Here is a 21498-nt window from a genome sequence, read left to right on the forward strand (position 1 = left end):
CCCTTTTCATGTTTTACATCCCTCCTCAGCATCCTCACCATCTTCTTCTTCTGTTCATGTGAGTCGACCAGCGGCCTCCACGGCGCTCAAGTGACTTTTTGAGGAGCATTCTCCCGTTTCTCCCCCCCTTGTGTCCACGGGGCGTCCAGTGCAGGAACAGAAGGGCCTTTGCTCTGCATGTGAGGACCAAGTGGAGCACGTAGATCTAATCACAGGCCGAACACAAGGCTTCCTGCTGAGATCAGCCGTTAGCCGCGAGCTAACCCGTAGCGGCCTGCGGAGCGCCTTTAAGAGCGTCTTGTTTTCACCGCTTGTGGAGATGAAGGTTTCCTTTCACCGCGAGGTGAGCCTGAGCCGGATAAACCCCCCCCAGGCTCAGCCCCTCGGTGCCGGGGGCCCCGCAGCCTCCATCCGCTAAATCCTTTCCACCCGGACATTTTTCACACGGATAATGTAATTAATTTGATGTGTCACCCGGTCATGGCTCTCTCTGATTAAATTCAAGACCAATTACGCAACTCGGACAAGTTACAAGAGTCCGCTGGTCTCTGCAGGACCGAAAGGACTGGAGATCGTTCCTCAGGTCGCCACAAGGACTCGAGGGTTAAATGCATTTCAAAGATGAAGGAGGCGTAAATATGACCCCAAAGGTCTCCTCCCTTCCTGATGGAGGGGAGATAGGTGGAGGAGAGGTGCAGAGGTGGAACAGAGGGAACCGGAACAGAAACAGTCAGCAGAAGAACGAGTGAGTCACAAACAGAGGGGGGGTGGGGGGGGGGGGGGGGGCTGCATCACTGCTTGTTGGATCAGTTTTCCCTCGCTGGGCTTTACTCTTGTAGGTCACCAGGTAACCAGGTGACCATAAGCAGAGCGAGCGAGAGACAGAGGATAAACAAGGGGACGCTTCTCATTGGATTAAACGTTTAAACGTTTAAACGACATCGTAGACGTTGTGTTGCTTAAAGGTTTTGGTGCTTTTTATACAATAGAATGATGAAGTAACACAATTGGATGTTGGGTTACTTGAGCGGTGTTTTCTCCTCTATCACTGCCTTGTTTACATGACTTGATGCTTACTGGTGTTTCACACACTGGTTCATTGTTCTTTAAGGTAACCATGGTAACCACATTGTCTTTTCTAAATGTCTGGAGCATTAAATGAAAATCCACCTGAGCGCTACTTAACTCTATAGATAATTCAGCCTGAACCCTCACTACTCTAAACATTAAAGAAGGACATTTATCATTATTAATTATTATTATTACTTTATTAACTATTGTATAAATATATTACATCGATCCTCCCGAGTCGATGTGCGGATTAAAGTGGACATTTAGCAAAGGTCCTCCACTCGTTTTCACCATTTAACACACAACAAAAGCCCTGAAACATTAATGTGTGTGTGTGTGTGTGTGTGTGTGTGTGTGTGTGTGTGTGTGTGTGTGTGTGTGTGTGTGTGTGTGTGTGTGTGTGTGTGTGTCTGAATAATTGAAATATCTTTTTTTGTCCTCGGGTCTGTGATACCTACAGACTTGCTGAATTATACATTAACAGTAAACTCAATAATAAATGGATGCGTGTTTGTGTGCTGACAACAAATGTGCGTGTCCGTGTGTGTGTCTGTGTGCGTGTGTGTGTTCAATAAAACGCAGCAGTAACTGAATGATATATTGACCATCATCATGTTTTATTCACAGCACTTAAATGAATTATTGCTTTAATTAAATCATCAACACATGTCCTCAATTAAGAGGGGCTTCACAGACACACACACACACACAGACAGACACACACACAGCTTGTTACTGCTAACTATTTAAGTTAGGTTGTTTCAGGAATGAAGTGGGAGGACGAAAGAATTCATGAGAATGAGCCTGAGGATTAAGAGAAGAACAACTAGCGCGTCGCTTTGTTTAGATCACATCAGTGTGCACAGAATCAAGCCGTTAGCATATTTCTGAGCTTAGTGGCCGGGCGGACGGCCCAGAAATGAAGTTAAGTGGAAGGAAGCTTGTTTAATGATGCTCTCAGGACTTGGTACAGCTCTGGGAACCATGACATTTACAACCCCCTGCAGGGGTCAAATCAAAGATGCTCCACGGGGGCCACATATGCCTCATGAGGCTAAAGATGCTGCATGCGGCTAAAGATGCTGCATGCGGCTAAAGATGCTGCATGAGGCTAAATATGCTGCATGAGGCTAAAGATGCTGTATGAGGCTAAAGATGCTGCATGAGGCTAAAGATGCTGTATGAGGCTAAAGATGCTGCATGAGGCTAAAGATGCTGTATGAGGCTAAAGATGCTGCATGAGGCTAAAGATGCTGCATGAGGCTAAAGATGCTGCATGAGGCTAAAGATTCTACATAAGGCTAAAGATGCTGCATGAGGCTAAAGATGCTGCATGAGGCTAAAGATGCTACATGAGGCTAAAGATGCTGCATGAGGCTAAAGATGCTGCATGAGGCTAAATATGTTACATGAGGCTAAAGATGCTGCATGAAGCTAAAGATGCTACATGAGGCTAAAGATGTTACATGAGGCTAAAGATGTTACATGAGGCTAAAGATACTGCATGAGGCTAAAGATGCTACACGAGGCTAAAGATACTGCATGAGGCTAAAGATGCTACATGAGGCTAAAGATGCTGCATTGGGCTGAAGATGCTGCAGGAGGCTAAAGATGCTGCATGAGGCTAAAGATGCTGCATGAGGCTAAAGATGCTGCATGAGGCTAAAGATTCTACATAAGGCTAAAGATGCTGCATGAGGCTAAAGATGCTGCATGAGGCTAAATATGCTACATGAGGCTAAAGATGCTGCATGAGGCTAAAGATGCTGCATGAGGCTAAATATGTTACATGAGGCTAAAGATGCTGCATGAAGCTAAAGATGCTACATGAGGCTAAAGATGTTACATGAGGCTAAAGATGTTACATGAGGCTAAAGATGTTACATGAGGGTAAAGATACTGCATGAGGCTAAAGATGCTACATGAGGCTAAAGATGTTACATGAGGCTAAAGATACTGCATGAGGGTAAGGATGCTACATGAGGCTAAAGATGCTACATGAGGCGAAATATGCTGCATTTGGTCATCGATAGCAAATAAATTTCAAATTGTTATGTCGTCATTTTCGAGCCCAGCTAACATAAAAACATTTCACTGCAACACGAGTCATCTGAACTCAGTTCTTTTTAATCCCACTCAGTGATTTCCATGTCTGTGCCAACAGAGATGAGCTTGGTGATTTATTAAAAAACACTTCTCAGGCTCCCGTCAGCTCTTATAAAGTTGACTGTCTGTACTCTTTTCATGAAATTGGTAAACTATTCACCCAAATGAAGCGCTTTGGCGTTAAAAACCTGACCTCCTGAATGACCTCTGACCTCTGATCTTGTCACCGTGGAGACAAACTGAAAGTCTGATTACGTGGATCCGTGATTCACTCGTTCGTCTCATCAGACGCTCACCTTCACGGAGGGAGACTCGCTCCCTCCGGTCCACAGCTTCCTTCTGGAGGCCGAGGAGCCGCCACGTCGGCGCCGTGCGTTGCCTCCGTCCGGACTGAACTCCGACGAGGAGCCACAACGGGAGGACAGGAAGGAGCCGACTCATTAGCATATTGCTGCCATAGCAACAGGAAAAGCAAACTGGAGCTGAGGGAGGGATGGAGGGAGAGGAAGGAGGAGAGGAAAGGGCTGGTGAGGATGAAAGAAGAGGGGAGGTGAAGATGGGAGGAGAAGAGACCACTAAGGTCTGAAGGAAATGAGGAGATGAAGAAGGAGAAGGAGCCCTGAGGAGGATTTTAATAGTAGAACCAAAAGACACATTGTGAAGAAAAAGAGGACTATTAAAGATTGAACGGACAGGAGGAGAAGAAGGAGGAGAAGAAGGAGGCCACCTTGGTTTGACTTCTCCCACTTTGTCTCCCTCCTCTCCCCCCGCTTCAATCACGTCATCTGCATAATTAAAATCCTCTCATCCTGATAAGAGGCTGAACCACTGGTTCTGTGTGTGTGTGTGTGTGTGTGTGTGTGTGTGTGCGTGCGCGTGCGCGTGCGTGTGTGTGCGTGTGTGTGTGTGTGCGTGTGTGCGTGCAGGCCGTGTTTACACTCATCTCACACACGTGTTCTGCATTGTGTGTCTATCTGCACAGTGAGTGTCCCCCTGTAGTCCTCCCCTGTCCCCTCAGTGGACGTAACGCGGTGACAGACCTCCAGGAGGAGACTGGTGTGTTGTCCAGGTTGTCATGGCGACCGGAGGAAGGCTCAAGTGGCCGCTGTCTGGTCCCCGCATGGAAACATCTCTTCCATCACGGCCAAGTGACTCTCTGCAGGTTATTTAGAAGAGCTGGTATGTGAGGAGCAGGAACGAGCATCTTCATCATGCTGTGAAGTTCCGATGAGGAGGAGGAGGAGGAGGAAAGCAGAGAGCGGAGCTGTCTGCCATCTTCTGTCCACGTGACAATCAGCCTCCATCAGTTATTTATTTATGAAGCGGCCCACTCATGTAAGGAACAAGTGTTAAAATGTTCCTGTTCCAGAGGAGATTGACAGCTTCAGGTGCTGAGCCCGACGCTTCTGGCAGCTCGTCTCCTCCAGCGCTCGTCCAAATGTCTCCGTGTCCTCGTGTGAAGGTGGACCAGCAAATAAATGAAGAGGAAGCTGCATCTTTATCTATTTGTGTATAAGGCTATTTTTTATATTGACTCCTCTGGAGTCCAGGGCCGGACGTGATGAGGGACATAAAAGGGGAGGGGGGGGGGTCGGACTCTGGGGGGACAAAAGGGGACAAAAGGGGAGGACCTTCTGGTTTTATTCAAAAGAGAGGATTTGTCCCCTGAAACTTCTGAGTGACACTGAAAGTGAACCCAAGCTCATCGCTTTCTAGAGTCCCAAGGTCACATGTCTTTAACCAACCCTCCCTCCCTATGCCCCCCCCTCCCTATGTCCCCCCCTCCCTCCCTATGCCCCCCCCTCCCTATGTCCCCCCCACAGTTCGTGGCTCAGCCTAACTGCCAGCAGCTCCTCGCCACGCTGTGGTACGACGGCTTCCCGGGCTGGAGGAGGAGACACTGGGCCGTCAAACTGGTCACCTGCTTCATCATCGGACTCCTGTTTCCCTTCTTCTCACTGGTGAGGAGGGGGGAGGAGGAGGAGAGGGGGGGAGGAGGAGGAGGGAGGAGGGGGAGGAGGAGGAGGAGGGAGAAACTAAGTAGAGGTAAAGAAAATATTCAAAGGTAACGAGGAGCAGAAACAAGGAGAGGAGGGGGTGTGTGAGGAAGAGATTGCGGAAGTGAGGGAAGGATGGAGCAAGGAAAGGAGTTGAGGTGGAAGGAATGAGGGAAGGGGAGAGGAAGAAAAATACCTTACAGGACGGAAGGTCAGAGAAAAGATAAAGAAGATAAATAACAATGAGGATGCTTGTAGAGTGAAGGGTAGAAGTGGAGATGAAGAGAATGACTTAGGAAAGGAGGAAGGAGACAAGTTTCTGTCCTCTCAGTAAATATGTGGCCGGACAGCAATCAAAGCAAACTCATTGTTTATTGGCTGGAGAAGCTGTTGCTAGGCGACATCAGCGTGACAACAACACTTGACCTACAAACCAACGCTGGTGTTGTCGTGTGAGGAAGGAGGCAAGAGGGAGGAAGGAGTAGGAGGAGGGAAGGAGGAGGGAGGGAGGAGGTATTTTCACATCAGTCCACTCAACCTGCCCCCCCCCCCCCCCCCCAGATCTACCTGCTGGCTCCTAAGAGCGCCCTGGGCCGCTTCATCAAGAAGCCCTTCATCAAGTTCATCTGCCACACGGCGTCCTACCTGACCTTCCTCTTCCTGCTGCTGCTGGCCTCGCAGCACATCGCCCGCACCAACCTGCACATGCAGGGGCCCCCCCCCACGCTGGTGGAGTGGATGATCCTGCCGTGGGTGCTCGGTACGTGTGGAACATCTCTTTGGTTTCTCTTCTGGGCAGCGAGAAGAATCTCATTTAAAAAGAAAAGAAAAAAAGAAACTTCTGATGTTTTTATTTGACCGATCTGTGTGTGTGTGTGTGTGTGTGTGTGTGCGTGTGTGTGTGTGTGTGTGTGTGTGCGTGCGTGTGCGTGTGTGTTCGCAGGGTTCATCTGGGCAGAGATCAAGGAGATGTGGGACGGGGGCTTCACAGAGTACATCCACGACTGGTGGAACCTGATGGACTTCGCCATGAACTCGCTCTACCTGGCCACCATATCGCTGAAGATAGTGGCCTTCGTCAAGGTGGAGACCAACAACATCTATACGTTCATACATATAAGCATATAAATAAATAGATATATACATACACCAGACGGGCCGCCATCTGCAGCAGCTGTGAGTCACTGGTGATGGAGGTTGGCCCTCCTACTCGGGTCCAGCACGCACACACACACACACACACAGAGAGAGACACACACACACACACACACACACACACACACAGAGAGAGACACACACACACACACGTCACATGTGGAATGTAATTTCAAAATAAGCCTCAGTGTTCAAAGGCTTTTCAAAATAAACTTACAGAACAACAAAATGACCAATGACCAAAATGACCAATCCTTTATAATGAAAAGTCCTCCTCCTCCTCCTCCTCCTCCTCCTCCTCCTCTCTCTCCCTCCAGTACAACTCCTCTCGCCCCCGGGAGGAGTGGGAGATGTGGCACCCCACGCTGATCGCAGAGGCCCTCTTCGCCATCGCCAACATCTTCAGCTCGCTCAGACTCATCTCGCTCTTCACCGCCAACTCCCACCTCGGGCCCCTGCAGATCTCCCTGGGCCGGATGCTGCTGGACATCCTCAAGTTCCTCTTCATCTACTGCCTGGTGAGGGCGTCCCGTACAATCAAATAATAATAATAATAATATTTAATTCATCTCTTCTTCACGCTTTCAACATTGCGTTGTTAAATTCGGTAGTATTTGACTTTAGCTTAAGTCGAACTCCTGAAACATGTAGCCAGCGGCGCTACTTAGCGGCGCTACTTAGCGACGCTACTTAGCGACGCTACTCAGCGGCTACAGTTTAACGCTAAGTTAAAACGTTGCATTTTTTGTAAAACCTGGACATGCTGCATTCTTGGGGATGAGAGCGTCCTTCATGGGTGGGAGAAGGACGCCTCGTTCATGTCCCCCAGAGCTCCTTAAGTCCTTCTCAGGGGAACTCCCAAACACAACACAGCCCCTTTGAGAACGCCGCCCCTCGGCGTGGTCCCACAGAACCCCGGCGGGCCTGTGTTTGAAGGACGGAGGGTCGATCGCAGGGATGGAATGTGCTGAAGTGAAGGTTCCTCAGATGGAGATCTGACCCTCAAGCGTGTCTCCTGTTCAGGTCCTGCTGGCGTTCGCCAACGGTCTGAACCAGCTGTACTTCTACTACGAGACCAAAGCCTCAGAGGAACCCAACAACTGCAAGGGCATCCGCTGCGAGAGGCAGAACAACGCCTTCTCCACGTGAGTCCTGCTCCTGTGCGTCCGGGAAGTTCTCCCATGAAATGTGTTGCTAACATTCGTGTTTCAGGGTGATGTCATCGGATCAACATTTACATTTTTGCAGTATTTGGACCAAATACGATACTAACATACTAAACATTACACACGCTAGATGTTAGCATGGTTTTCATTATGAGCATGCTAACATCTAGCTAAGACCTAGCTCATATGGAGGCCTCGCAGCGCACACACACACACACACACACACACACACACACACACACATAGTGTGTCTTTGCTGATGCAGGAGGGCTGAATATTAATGAGGCGTGTGGTTTGCTTTGGCTAATAGCCTCATTGATTCCACTACAGAGCAGCTCACACTTTAAACTTTTAACCGAGTGTTTTATACCTTTATTAAAAGGTACAAGGTGTGTTGTTCTCTGGATGAATGCGTCAACAAAGTAGAGATCAATAGGTGCATCGCCACGGTAACGCCCGAGACGAAGCGGCCCGCGTCAGCACCCAGGAGTGTACGACTTCCTCTTTGCACTCCACGCACACTCATCGCCGCTCAGACGGCTTCCTGGTCACACACACACACACACACATCACCACTAAGGTGTTACACCTCGCGCACACACACACACACACACCTCTGTCTACATACTGTCTAACAGGCCTTCACTCGCACGTGGCATTCAAAAAGAAACAGGTATCAACTAGGGAGGGATGCTAATGGTCACACAGAGGCATGCAGGCACCATAAAGAGACACAACATGACAAAAGAGATACAAAGAGACACAACATGACAAAAGAGAGAAATATAACCTGAAAGGACAAAAGGACCAACACAACTACAAAGACACACAACACAAAATAGACCAAAACGACAGAAGCAAAGAAACAAAGAGAAAAGGTACAAGGTGGCGGATGAAGGAAAGGAAGCGAGAACAGTGGAGAGAATCAAACAAGGAAAGGAGGTAAGAAGAGGAAAGCGGATGTGTGGATATTTGATGGGGAGACGAGCAGAGGACAGAGGAATTGAAACGAGGGAAGGAAGGGCGAGGAGAGAGGAAGCGATGGGAGGAAAGGAAGAAAGGAGTAAATTGATTGTTGTGAGGGAAGAAAATGAGGAGTTGATCAAAGGAGAAGAGATGAGAAAACAAGGAGAGGAGATGACAAAGGAAAGGAGATGAGAGAGGAATAAGGAATAGGGCACAAGGAGAGGAGGGATGAATCACTGAGCTGTGAGTGGTGGAGGAAAAAAATAAGTTAAGGAAAGGATGCAAGAGGTCGAGCACAGGGAGGGAAAAGGAACAAACGAGCCAAGGAAAGGAAACGCATGACAACAAAGAGAGGAAAGGATTTCAAAAAGTCCTCTGATAACATTGAGACTTCCTAAACTTTCTTCATTCATAAGTCCGCTCAGACGTCAATGCATCCCATAATGATCTATGATGTAAACACAACCAGCCGCAGTGGACAAAGACACACTTGATTTATCGTCCTCCATTGTTTCCACATGCTGACTCATCATCAGAGTCCAGAGCCGCAGTGTGACGAGCTGCCCTGTGATTGGTCGATGAAGTGGTTCTCAAAAGACAGAGGAGACAAGGAGTCAAGGAGGAATCAAGACAAGGTCACTTTAGAGGAGAGGAAACAAAGATAGTAGGAAGGAGGAAGAAAAGGAAGTAGAAGACGAGGATGAGGATGAACCATGAAGACGAGGAGGAGGAGGAGGATGAACCATGAAGACGAGGAGGAGGAGGAGAAGGGAGAGGATGAACCATGAGGAAGAGGAGGAGGATGAGGATGAACCATGAAGACGAGGAGGGGAGGAGCACAAAGGAATGATCAGTGAACTGCTTGATTGTCTCTTTCTTGAGAGACAAAGTGTCAGGATTTTGTCAATTGTGGTTTCATCAGAATTTCAATAAGACGGCGCTGTGAGCGTCAAACAATACGAGGGAGAGGAGGGAGGACAGGGTGGGGGGGGAGGTCAAAGTGGAAGGAGGTAAATGAAGAGGGGGAGGAGGGAGCTCTCTCAAAAATCACAAATGCAGTCTGATTTGATATCTTCTAAGTGGATCACGTCTCATTCGGTCCGAGGAACTCTCCTTCTCAAGGAGTCACGGATGCGTCCTTGGTAGGACGCTTCCTCTCCTCATCAGTCCTTGGTAGGACGCTTCCTCTCCTCATCAGTCCTTGGTAGGACGCTTCCTCTCCTCATCAGTCCTTGGTAGGACGCATCCTACAGAGTCTAGGAAGCGTCACAATTAGTTTACGACATCAACAGATTAACAACATGGCGCGTTATTACATTTACAAAACATAGCATTTGGATTCTCAATCCACAGAACCTCCAGACTCCTTTAGTCTTCGTCCTCAAAGCCATCGGTTCATGAACGTGTCTCCTCTCTGGCTCTGGGTCCTCAGGTTGTTCGAGACCCTGCAGTCTCTCTTCTGGTCCATATTCGGGCTGCTCAACCTCTACGTCACCAACGTGAAGGCCCGCCACGAGTTCACCGAGTTCGTGGGGGCCACCATGTTCGGCACGTACAACGTGATCTCACTGGTGGTGCTGCTCAACATGCTGATCGCCATGATGAACAACTCGTACCAGCTGATCGCCGTGAGTCACACGCACACACACACACACGCACACACACGCACACGCACACTCACACGCACACACACACACACACACACACACACACACAGAGACACACACACGCACACACACACAGAGACACACACACGCACACTCACACACACACACACACACACACACAGAGACAGACACACACACACACACACACGCACACATACACTCACACACACAGAGACACACACACACACACGCACACACACGCACACGCACACACTCGCACACACACACACACACTCGCACACACACACACACACACACACTCGCACACACACTCGCACACACACACGCACACACACACTCGCACACACACACTCACACACACACACACACACTGGAATGGCACGTACCTTTCGCACCGTTTGAAAGATGAAGGTCAAAATGAGATAAACGTTGTCTTTTTCCAGATTATTTAAATGAAAAACTGCCTTTTCAAACCCCGGCAGCTTGCCTTTGGTTTAAAGCATCACGTTTCCTTTAATGTGCTTCACGTAAACACATCACAGCTGTCTGCCCCCCCCCTCGCCCCCCCTCCGCCTGCAGGACCACGCCGACATCGAGTGGAAGTTCGCCCGCACCAAGCTGTGGATGAGCTACTTCGACGAGGGCGGCACGCTGCCGCCTCCGTTCAACATCATCCCGAGCCCCAAGTCCGTCCTCTACCTGCTGCTGTGGCTGCACAACAAGCTGTGCAGGGGGGGCCCGGCGCCCGGGGAGGAATCGCACAAGTGCGAAAACCTGCGGGAGTTCACGGTCAGTGAAGGCATCGCTTAAATCCTGCAGTTTCTCATCTTTTTAAAAGCTGCTAAACTTAAGTAGAACTGGTATATTAATACAACCAGGATAGTGATGCATTTATATGATATTAGAACACTGACCGTAACAATACTCTGTACTTTTCATTTTGAATGCAGGACTTTCTTAATGTACTTTTACTTTTCCCACGACTAGAACTAAAATAAGCACAAATAAAGCAAAGAGCACAACGCGATATCTCATGACCCGACATCAGCTGTCTGAGCACAGAAGGAACATCGGCAGATAAACACGTCCTAATAAACACATTTAACGCTCCAGTCATCTGGAGCGACGCGCTGTGAGCAGGAAGCAGTAACACACACACACACACACACACACACACACACACACACACACACACACACGGTGCAGCTGGCATGTTCACCTCAGCTGAAATCAGCTGAGTTATATAAGCAGACCGGCCCACATAGGTTCACGGAGCCACACGGCGCTGCAGAGATGTGATCAAGGGAGGGAGACTGTGTGTGTGTGCGTGTGTGTGTGTGTGTGTGTGTGTGTGTGTGTGTGTGTGTGTGTGTGTGCGTGTGCGGAAGGAGATAACAGCCGAGGAGGAAGAGGGCAAATTCTAAAATGCTGCGATATCTCAGATTGGCAGCGTTTAGATTGACTCAAAGCGGCTCTCAACATGGCGCCGGCTAACGCTGCTAGCGATGCTAACACCTCTGATGGTCACAGGGGTCACCTGAGCAGATGTGGGGGGGGGGGGGGGTTCTTTGGTTTCTGTGACGATGCCTAAAAAAACTAAACTAAACTAACTAAGTTTAATTTAAACGTCAATGTTATTTTTAAAAGTTGTTAAGGGAGCGACGGATAAACAAGACTCAACATGTCGTTGTTTCCTGTTGCTCCTGTTTTCTTCTTCTTTGGTGCCGTTCGTCTGAAGGGGAGAAGAAACGTGGTGAATGTGACGAGCTTGTTTGACCTCCTCCTTCTGTTTTGCAGGAACGCCACGCCGACAGTCTGATCCAGAACCAGCATTACCAGGTCAGTGCGTGAGTGGTACCTTCTCGTGAAGAACCTTTGCTGCACCGGTGTGGTGTCTCACCTCGTGTACTCTGAGTAATTCAAGGTATTAACACAGGCCACGCAGTCCGAAAGGGAGACATTAGTCCACATTTTCACTCTGCTGTCGCATTTCTCTGTTGAGGATTCGCTAGATTAGTTTCGACGCCTTGGCGCTGGCAGCCAGCGGACGCCGGCAGGCCAGAACTTTGTGTCCGGCGCCGCTTATTCTCGCTCTGATCGGCGTCCATCTTTTATTTTTTGAAAAGGATGTTGTGGGAATCTGCCCTTCACTCTCTCTGAGTGTGTGGTGTGTTTTTGGCCAAAGCGAAGAGCGACAGGATGCCAGACCGTCCCCTTGGCAGGTGTTGACCGTGGGAGGATGCAGTGTGTGTGTGTGTGTGTGTGTGTGTGTGTGTGTGTGTGTGTGTGTGTGTGTGTGTGTGTGTGTGTGCGCCTCTTGATTTACTGCCGACTGATCACCAAATGCTCGGTCTTTAAAAGGCGGGTCATTCGCCTCATTGGCTGACTACTTAATGAAAAGAAAAATATGACATTTGAATTCATCAGTTTGGTCCGTCAGATATTTATTATTTAGGTTAAGATACACTTTAAATAAAAACTGTATTTTCCTCCTCATCCTTTCCTCTTTTAATCCTGACAAAATAACAGCGAGAAAAATAACTCAAAACGTCCTCAACATGGTCCAATAATTAACCTTTTCCGTAACCGTGGCGACTGTCTCCAACAGGAAGTGATCCGGAGCCTGGTGAAGAGGTACGTGGCGGCCATGATACGCAGCGCCAAGACGGACGAGGGACTGACGGAGGAGAACTTCAAGGTGGGTGCTTCGGAGGAGGGATTCGAACCTTCTGAGCCGATAAATTACGCGGCGGCGCTTTCAGCTGAGGGGTCGGATCCCGTCTGATTCCCAGCTCCGGTCCGGGCTTTCAAGTGGAAAAGTTTTCCTCCGGGGCCTTTTTTTCCGACCCAAAAAACAACATCAGGTGCACTTCAAGCTGAATCACTCCCCCCCGTGTGTGTGTGTTAAATGTGTGTTCTGCTGAGGTACATCACAGGCTTCTGGTCCTCTGGGGAACTGGCCGCGTGGGCACCATGTGGTTCCCACGCGGCCAGTTGGAAATGATTAAGCTGTGATTGCATCTCGGGGACGAAGGAGTAGAAGTGCAGAGAGTTGTCGGGCTGCTCGGGACGAGACGCACACTCTGGTGGAGGTAAACAGAGTGGAGGTCCACGTCAGCTTTTATGTAGATGCTCAAGCTACAGGCGGAATTTATTATTGAAGTATTCAAGGAATTAAGTGATTTAGTTAAAGAGACAGTTCCTTCCTCCCTCTCTCCTCCCTCCACTCCCCAGCTCTCTCTTCTGCTTGACCTCCATCTCCCCTCTCCTCACCAGCGAGTCCTTACCCTCCTCTTCACCTTCCCTCTCACTCAGTCACCAATCTCCTCTTTTCCACTTCCCCTCCTCACCCTCTTCTGCTCATATTTATTCTATTTCAAGGTCTGCTATGAACTTTGCAGCCCTTCTTGTCCTTGATGTTTTAAAACGGAAAGTAATTTAAAATTCTGAAGAGTGTGTAGTGATCAGCAGGTCCCTCTGCTCCCATAGACGTCTATGAGGAAATGACTCTACTTCTGTGTAGTGACCAGCAGGGGGCGACTCCTCTGCTCCCATAGACGTCTATGAGGAAATGACTCTACTTCTGTGTAGTGACCAGCAGGGGGCGACTCCTCTGCTCCCATAGACGTCTATGAGGAAATGACTCTACTTCTGTGTAGTGACCAGCAGGGGGCGACTCCTCTGCTCCCATAGACGTCTATGAGGAAATGACTCTACTTCTGTGTAGTGACCAGCAGGGGGCGACTCCTCTGCTCCCATAGACGTCTATGAGGAAATGACTCTACTTCTGTGTAGTGACCAGCAGGGGGCGACTCCTCTGCTCCCATAGACGTCTATGAAGAAATGACTCTACTTCTGTGTAGTGACCAGCAGGGGGCGACTCCTCTGCTCCCATAGACGTCTATGAGGAAATGACTCTACTTCTGTGTAGTGACCAGCAGGGGGCGACTCCTCTGCTCCCATAGACGTCTATGAGGAAATGACTCTACTTCTGTGTAGTGACCAGCAGGGGGCGACTCCTCTGCTCCCATAGACGTCTATGAGGAAATGACTCTACTTCTGTGTAGTGACCAGCAGGGGGCGACTCCTCTGCTCCCATAGACGTCTATGAGGAAATGACTCTACTTCTGTGTAGTGACCAGCAGGGGGCGACTCCTCTGCTCCCATAGACGTCTATGAGGAAATGACTCTACTTCTGTGTAGTGACCAGCAGGGGGCGACTCCTCTGCTCCCATAGACGTCTATGAGGAAATGACTCTACTTCTGTGTAGTGACCAGCAGGGGGCGACTCCTCTGCTCCCATAGACGTCTATGAGGAAATGACTCTACTTCTGTGTAGTGACCAGCAGGGGGCGACTCCTCTGCTCCCATAGACGTCTATGAGGAAATGACTCTACTTCTGTGTAGTGACCAGCAGGGGGCGACTCCTCTGCTCCCATAGACGTCTATGAGGAAATGACTCTACTTCTCTCCTGATTTATTCCCTCAGTAAACATTGTAAACATGAGTTTATGGTCTCAGTCTCTAGTTTCAAGTCTTCTTCAAAGCAGCATGATGTTCATTTAGTGAATGATGGTCCATTTAGAGTCAAACAGACCATGAAGCAGGCGGTGCTTTAGGGCGGGTCTACATGCTGATTGACAGGTCTCTACAAGAGACATATACAAGGAAGTCAACTTCCGCCATTTTAAAGTGACGAAAATTGTTTAGAAACATTAAGTTCCCTCCCTGTTTCTCTCCAGGAGCTGAAGCAGGACATCTCCAGTTTCCGCTACGAGGTCCTGGATCTCCTCGGCAACCGGCGTCCTCCACGGCGACACTACTCCTCATCCAGCGACGCGGCGAGAGACGACGCCATGGCCTCAGAGGACGACAGCGAATCAGGTGACGGCGCCGGGGGCTCGAGGTCGAAGGGTGTGACCTTCATGAACCCGCTGCAGGATGAGGACAGGCCGTCGCCGAAGCTCGGCGTCTCTGCCCTGGTGCGCTCCGTGTCAGGGATGCCCCAGGAGGAAGGAGGCGAGGAGGGCGTTGAGGAGGAACTGGAGGAGGGCGTCAGGTGGGGGGAAGAGGAGGAGGAAGAGGAGGCGAAACCAAAGAGCAACGGGCTGAGGACGGCCGTCGTCCCTCCGTCCTCCACCCACGTCCTCCCGTCCCCCTCCTTCTCCACCTCCTTCTCCTCGTCTTTCGCCCGCACCAGGAGCCGACTGCAGCGCCTCTCCACTCCGGGGTCGAAGACGGACTCTTTCAAGCGCCTCTCCTACCTGTTCTCGCGCTCCAAGCGCCGGGCCCCGCCCATGCCGCTTTCCCTCCGGTCCCCGCCCTCCTACACCATCTCGGACGGGCTGCTCCGCCCCCTGGGGAGCCACGGCCACGGCGTGACCCTGAGCGAGACCCGCCTGAACGAGGTGGGCCGCTCGATGGACGTCGATCGCCCCTCGTTCTCGCCGCGGAGAGCTAACGGGCGGGACTCCCTGCACACGCTGCCCCTCCCCCCGCCGTGCCCCTGCCAATCCCTGCACTGTGCTTCCAACATGTCCGAGTCCAGCTCGCGCCTCCTGGACTCCAGCGAGGACGTTTTCCAGGGCGGGGGCGTTGGAGGGGCGGGCGCGGACGGAAGAGGCGCGGTGACGATCGGCGGGTGGGTGGGACCCTGCGACGACGCCATAGAGGACTCGGTGACCACGCAGCTATAGGAGGGACAGACAACAGTTTTTCTTTGTATGTCTGCAAAAAAGAAATGGCTGGACACATTCAGGGGAAGAGAGACAAGCAGAGAGAGAAGGGGGGGCAACACTTTGTAGAGCGGAGCAGATTCCCGTGAAGATCCTCAAATGGCAGATGTTCATAAAAATAGTTTGACATCATAACTGGGTCGGTATATGGCGGGTGTCACATTATTGTTTAATCTCGCTAGATTGACTGATACCGAGTGCGCTAACTTGCTAGATAGGAAAGGGAGCTACCAAGTTAACCTGCTACCGAGTGGGCTAACTGTTAGCTAGATAGCAAAGGGAGCTACCAAGTTAACCTGCTACCGAGTGGGCTAACTGTTAGCTAGATAGCAAAGGGAGCTACCAAGTTAACCTGCTACAGAGTGGGCTAACTGTTAGCTAGATAGGAAAGAGACTAACTAAATGAATAAGCCGTTAACATACAACATCTTTTTTGCAGCGGCACATTTATTGTTGTCGACGGCTACAACAAGATATAAAAAATGGTTTAACTTTTGGGAAGCCGTGTTTGAGTCAATCAATCATAGCTGGCAGATAAAAAAAGGAGAAGTTAATCATTTTCGTGCGGGATTAGCTCGAGCTTCCCTTTCCGTTAACCTGAATATATCCTTCACGTTACATTACTGTTGTTGTTTCCTAATTCTTTCCCATCCCCCACGTATAAAAAATGGCTTTTTCTCATAACACAAAGATTAATGGTTTAATTTAAATTGACAGCAGTCACGAATTCATCACAAACTCCAGCCAAACTGTCTTTATCGACGTCTGCCTCTTTTCCACGACACAAGAGAACAATGGAGGAGATTTTTTTGGGGGGGGGGGGGAAGGATCTCAGGCGCATTATTATCACCCCGGAATCACAAGTAGCCAAAGCAACTTTTACAAGAAGGATTTATCTTTTATTATGAATATTCCAACGCAGGATTTTTTTCTTCTGATTCTCACCTTTTAACCACACGGAATAAAAATGGAATTAAATCCTCTGGAACTCGAATGGAAAACCAAGACCCTGAAGTTTTCTCAGCCAACTGGAGCACATCCAAAGAAGGGACCGGGGGCCAGATGGAATAAGCTCATCTTTGACTTTGGTCGCCCGGTTGGAAAGGCGTCGCTCTGCAGGCGATAGCCTGAACCCTCTCTCTCTCTCTGCAACAACAAGGGCCAAGGAACTTTATTTTATCCTCATTACAGTTATACTAGTAATAATAATAACGCTAATAATAACAAGGGACTTCTAATAGTAACGAGGACTATTTGGGTTTCTTAAGACTGTCTTTGCTTATATTTGAGTTGCCTACGGAATCCCGGCTTCTCGTTCAGCTCTTCCTAACAAGTACTTTAACCTGGTGAATAGAAGTATAGGGCGATGTTTATTGGGGGGGGGGGGGGGGGGGGCAGGCTGACGGGCATGGGAATGGGTGGAGGTGAGATGGGGGGGGTGGGAGGGAGGGGACAGAGACTAAAGACGAGTTTGCCTTTCTATCTGGGAAATCTATTTTAAAGGGAAATTTCACCAGAATTTCATCATGAATCTCATTTTCTTCTTCATTTTCTTGAAGTCGCTCGGTGCGGCGTCTTCAAAAGAAAAGGACAAAGGTTGGCATGAGGCTGTGGAATTATACTCTGGTCAATATATGACCGTCAGGGGCGAACTAGAGATGTGCATGTTTGATCAAAAAGAAAGAAATGAAACATGCCTACCTGCAGCACACACACACACACACACACACACACACACACACACATGAATTATCTGCTGGTGTGATGAGTAGCTCCCGGCTGGATGAAGGATGAAATCAGCCATCTTTCGTTTGGTGTCGTCTTGATTGTTTGATCTCGTTACCTCTCCGCTCACACACACACACACTCACACACACACACACACACACACACACACACACACTTGCGGCTGACGCCATGACCTCATCTGCTGAGGTGGCGGCGGTGGCAGAGAGCCTTGACCCTCCCAATGAATCACAACATCCCAGAAATGTCACGCCGTAACCATGGTAACAATCCCAGCGCCCCAGACGTCCTGTACTCGTGATGTCACGTACGGGGACACGAGTTGTCACAAAGCGGTTTTTGAGAGGTTCACTAGCTTTGATCTCATTTTACTTTTACAGTAATCTCTAAAAGAAAAAAAACCCAATGGATCCATTTGAAGACGTTTTCACCTGGTTACATGAAATGATCTTTACTGGCCTGGAGACCGGAGATGGCAGGAGTAGAGCTACCCTCTTCAATAATTATAATCATAATCAATAAAATCGTAATTTCTTCATCTTCATGTCGAGGTTCCAACTTCTAACTGAAAACATTAAAACCTGGTAACGAGACTCGTGTCCACATCTCACGCCGCGTCTCCGTTCCTTTGGGTCCATCCGAGGTCCACTTCAACCTTTGTGAGGCACAGAGTAATCTCTCTTAGTTACCACGGCAACCGGCCTGCACGTCACCCCCTGTGTAACCGGGGCCGAGGCTGGGGGGGAGGGGTCGATAATCAATCGCACCTCTTCAATTGCCGTGACAACCACCGCGGGAAGAGGTCCGAGAGGTCACCGCCTAACACACACACACAGACACACACACACAGACACACACACACAGTAACATGGTTCAACACCGGGGCGACTGATAATCAATCACTCTGATCAAATGATCAGCAATTATTGATCCAGCAACAATCCATAATTCAAGGCCCTCAAGTGTCCCTAAGGCTTAAGACTAGATGTGTGTGTGTGTGTGTGTGTGTGTGTGTGTGTGTGTGTGTGTGTGTGTGTGTGTGTGTGTGTGTGTGTGTGTGTGTGTGTGTGTGTGTGTGCGCGCACAGTGGAAAGAGGAACTATGCAATAAAGAAATTAATTGGGCATCATTGAAGACGATGTCTTCTGAAGGGACAGATAGGACCACACACACACACACAGGTAGATGCACACACACACACTGGGGGGGGGGGGGGGGGGGGGGGGTTGTTGCGTCACATGACGTAGAACCTTTACAACAGACCTGCAGACACACACGGCACAAACATTCAACTGAAGCGCTCTACGTGAATTCATTTTTATTTCAAAGTCCTGAGATACAAATATGAAAATCTGTTGATAAAGTAAATAATAAAATTGCTTCTTTCTTTACTTTGGTTATTTTACTGCTAACAAAACAATGTTTACAAATGATTAATTATGTTAAGTTGAGCTGTTTATTGTTGCACATATTACAGTTTGATTTTAGCCCAAATAATAACAGTTGTTAATAAATACAAATTCTGCATCGCCATGGAAACGCACACCAAGAATTCCAGTAGCCACACCAGCTGGTTGAGATCGATCGATAATAAATCCCAGCATGCATCATGCTTTTCTGAATCTGACTCACTGTTCCTTGGAGAGAATGGCTGCTCATCACACACACACACACACACACACACACACACACACACACACACACACACACAAATGGCATCATTCAGGTTCCCCTCTCACCTTCTAAAGGGATTTTGAGCTTTAAAAAATGTGCCCTTGTTTCTCCTTGTTCTTTTTTTGGATTTTTCCACACGGATGAATGTGTGATTGTGTTATTTTTCTAGAACCGGACGGCTATAGCGCACGTTGTTGACTCTTTATTAAAGGCATCCTTAGAACACTCTGGTCCGACTGGTTATTTCACTTCCTGTTGTGTCACATGTCAAAGAGGCGCCATTTAAAAGGAGCCAATCAGCTGCTTCACATTGTAACTCTTTCCTTTGCACCTCTGCTAAGTCCCGCCCCTTGAGCGCACACCAGCCAATCACAGCACAACATACCTTTGGGTTGGGTGATTTTAAACACCTGCTGCTTTTTCTTTAATGAAAGGACGTTAAATAAAGTGTGTTCATTCCTGTTCTAATCTACATGTTGTTACGGTTGTGATCTGTAGCCTTTTATCTTGTTTACTTTTGTGTGAGAGGGAAAAACTTGCTTCACAAATGACGCCGTCGTCACCTGAAAGTGTTTCATTTCACTCGTCTTTTTGCAGATTTCGTTTGAATTTGCACCGAGGACACAAACTGCAGCTTCTCGGGCATAGCAACCGTAACTAAGGGCGTCGGGGTCAAAGTCCTCTTAAACGTGTTTTGTGTAAAAGTGAGAAAATGTTTGGCGCACTAAAGCAGCGTAATGATTCAGCGCGAGCTCGGAGCCTCTAATCACGCTGACCTCTGACCTCTGGTCACCGGCAGGCTTTCAGCCGTCAGCTCGCTGTTCATCTGTTCATCTGTGCGGTTTGAATAAAAAGCCGCCTCTTTGTGCTGCTCGCTGTACGACCTGAAACTTTCATTATTTTATTCGAGCTGAAAAGGAGAGAGAGATTAGTTCTGTATTTTTAACAAAGCCCTCGCTCGCCCGATGTGTGGGCCGCACTGCTGAATAAAACCCAGCTTTCATCTCTCTCTCTCCACATCAAGCTCCCCTCCACCAACTCAGTGTCAAGTTCTGCTATGAGACACACAGCGATCTGTGCGTGTGTGTGTGTGTGTGTGTGTGTGTGTGTGTGTGTGTGTGTGTGTGTGTGTGTGTGTGTGTGTGTGTGTGTGTGTGAGAGGAGAAGCTGGCTGTCCTTTTGGCAGTAAACTGAAGCACCTCTCAGCAAAACTGGACTATTATGGAAATAACACACACACACACACACCATGTAACAGGATGCATGTGCTCCCAGGTGCACACGCTACTCGTGCTCTTCATTATGTCTGCACGTATAGTTCCACATGTGCACAGTCCGGCTCCTTTTCAAACGCACATATTATGAACATTATTTGATCTTAAATGTGTGATTTCATATCAAGGATTGTGGACTTATTTGTTTATTGTAGAGTGACGTTAATCAACATTTACGTTTCCATCTCACTGTAAATGGGCCGGAGTAGATCTGTATTGTTATCACAATTTAGTTATTTATTATTAAAAGCTAAATGCCACCAGAAACACTACAATGTTTAAACTAACTAAAATGCTTAAATACTTAGCAGTATTTGTAGTTGCTATGGTTACTGTAATACGAGCTAGACTGCCACGAGTGTAAAAAAAAAATGTTTAACTGAGTTATTTTTTGGGGGTCGATGCTCCTTTTGGGGATGTAATAACAGGCGAGTTTCAATGCTGATTAAAAGCTGAATAACCAGGTCCAGTGACCCTGAACCAATCAAACGCCAGCACGTGTCACCATTGGCAACCAATCTTGATTTATCAGAACACACACGCACGCACACGCACGCACACGCACACACCGAGGGCTCCCGTCACTATTGAATAACCAGGAGCCGTGTGTGGTGCTGTAGGTTCTCGGCTCCCTCTGCTGGAGGAAATAAACTATTACAAAACCACTGATCGTCTATGGACAGGAGGGGTGTCTCGTCAGCAAAGAGCCTCGGCGCCAGTCAATACACTGCGGGGCAGTTTGTGTTGAAAATACATGTAAAGCTCTGTTTATAGATTCATCTGCATGTGTTTTTAACCTTAATTTCCTGTGAGGACCAAAAACAGGTATGTATTTTTTAATTGATCCTAGAGGTTTTCAAAGGAGGAGGATGAAAAACATTTGTCATCTCAGATGAATCCTACATATTCATAAAAATGTATTTAAAATCATAATATATATATATATATTTTAACATTTGATGGAATAATAAGCACAATAC

At 48.5% G+C, this 21498-nt stretch overlaps 1 protein-coding gene across 1 annotated transcript in view; it reads left to right on the top strand.

The window, feature by feature from the left end:
• trpc5a (transient receptor potential cation channel, subfamily C, member 5a) overlaps window positions 1-17200 on the top strand; it is a 37718-nt gene extending 20518 nt beyond the window's left edge. Inside the window, exons 9-18 of the mRNA XM_037479850.2 lie at window positions 5001-5138; window positions 5736-5934; window positions 6118-6257; window positions 6647-6847; window positions 7353-7474; window positions 9894-10089; window positions 10669-10878; window positions 11887-11928; window positions 12698-12787; window positions 14832-17200. Of these exons, the coding sequence (XP_037335747.2) occupies window positions 5001-5138; window positions 5736-5934; window positions 6118-6257; window positions 6647-6847; window positions 7353-7474; window positions 9894-10089; window positions 10669-10878; window positions 11887-11928; window positions 12698-12787; window positions 14832-15785 (2292 nt within the window). The 3' untranslated portion in view covers window positions 15786-17200. The remainder of the gene's footprint in view (window positions 1-5000; window positions 5139-5735; window positions 5935-6117; window positions 6258-6646; window positions 6848-7352; window positions 7475-9893; window positions 10090-10668; window positions 10879-11886; window positions 11929-12697; window positions 12788-14831) is intronic.
• The last annotated feature ends 4298 nt before the right edge of the window (window positions 17201-21498 follow it).

Source organism: Pungitius pungitius, chromosome 1, assembly GCF_949316345.1.
Source record: "Pungitius pungitius chromosome 1, fPunPun2.1, whole genome shotgun sequence".
In the NCBI taxonomy this organism is placed as follows: domain Eukaryota; kingdom Metazoa; phylum Chordata; class Actinopteri; order Perciformes; family Gasterosteidae; genus Pungitius; species Pungitius pungitius.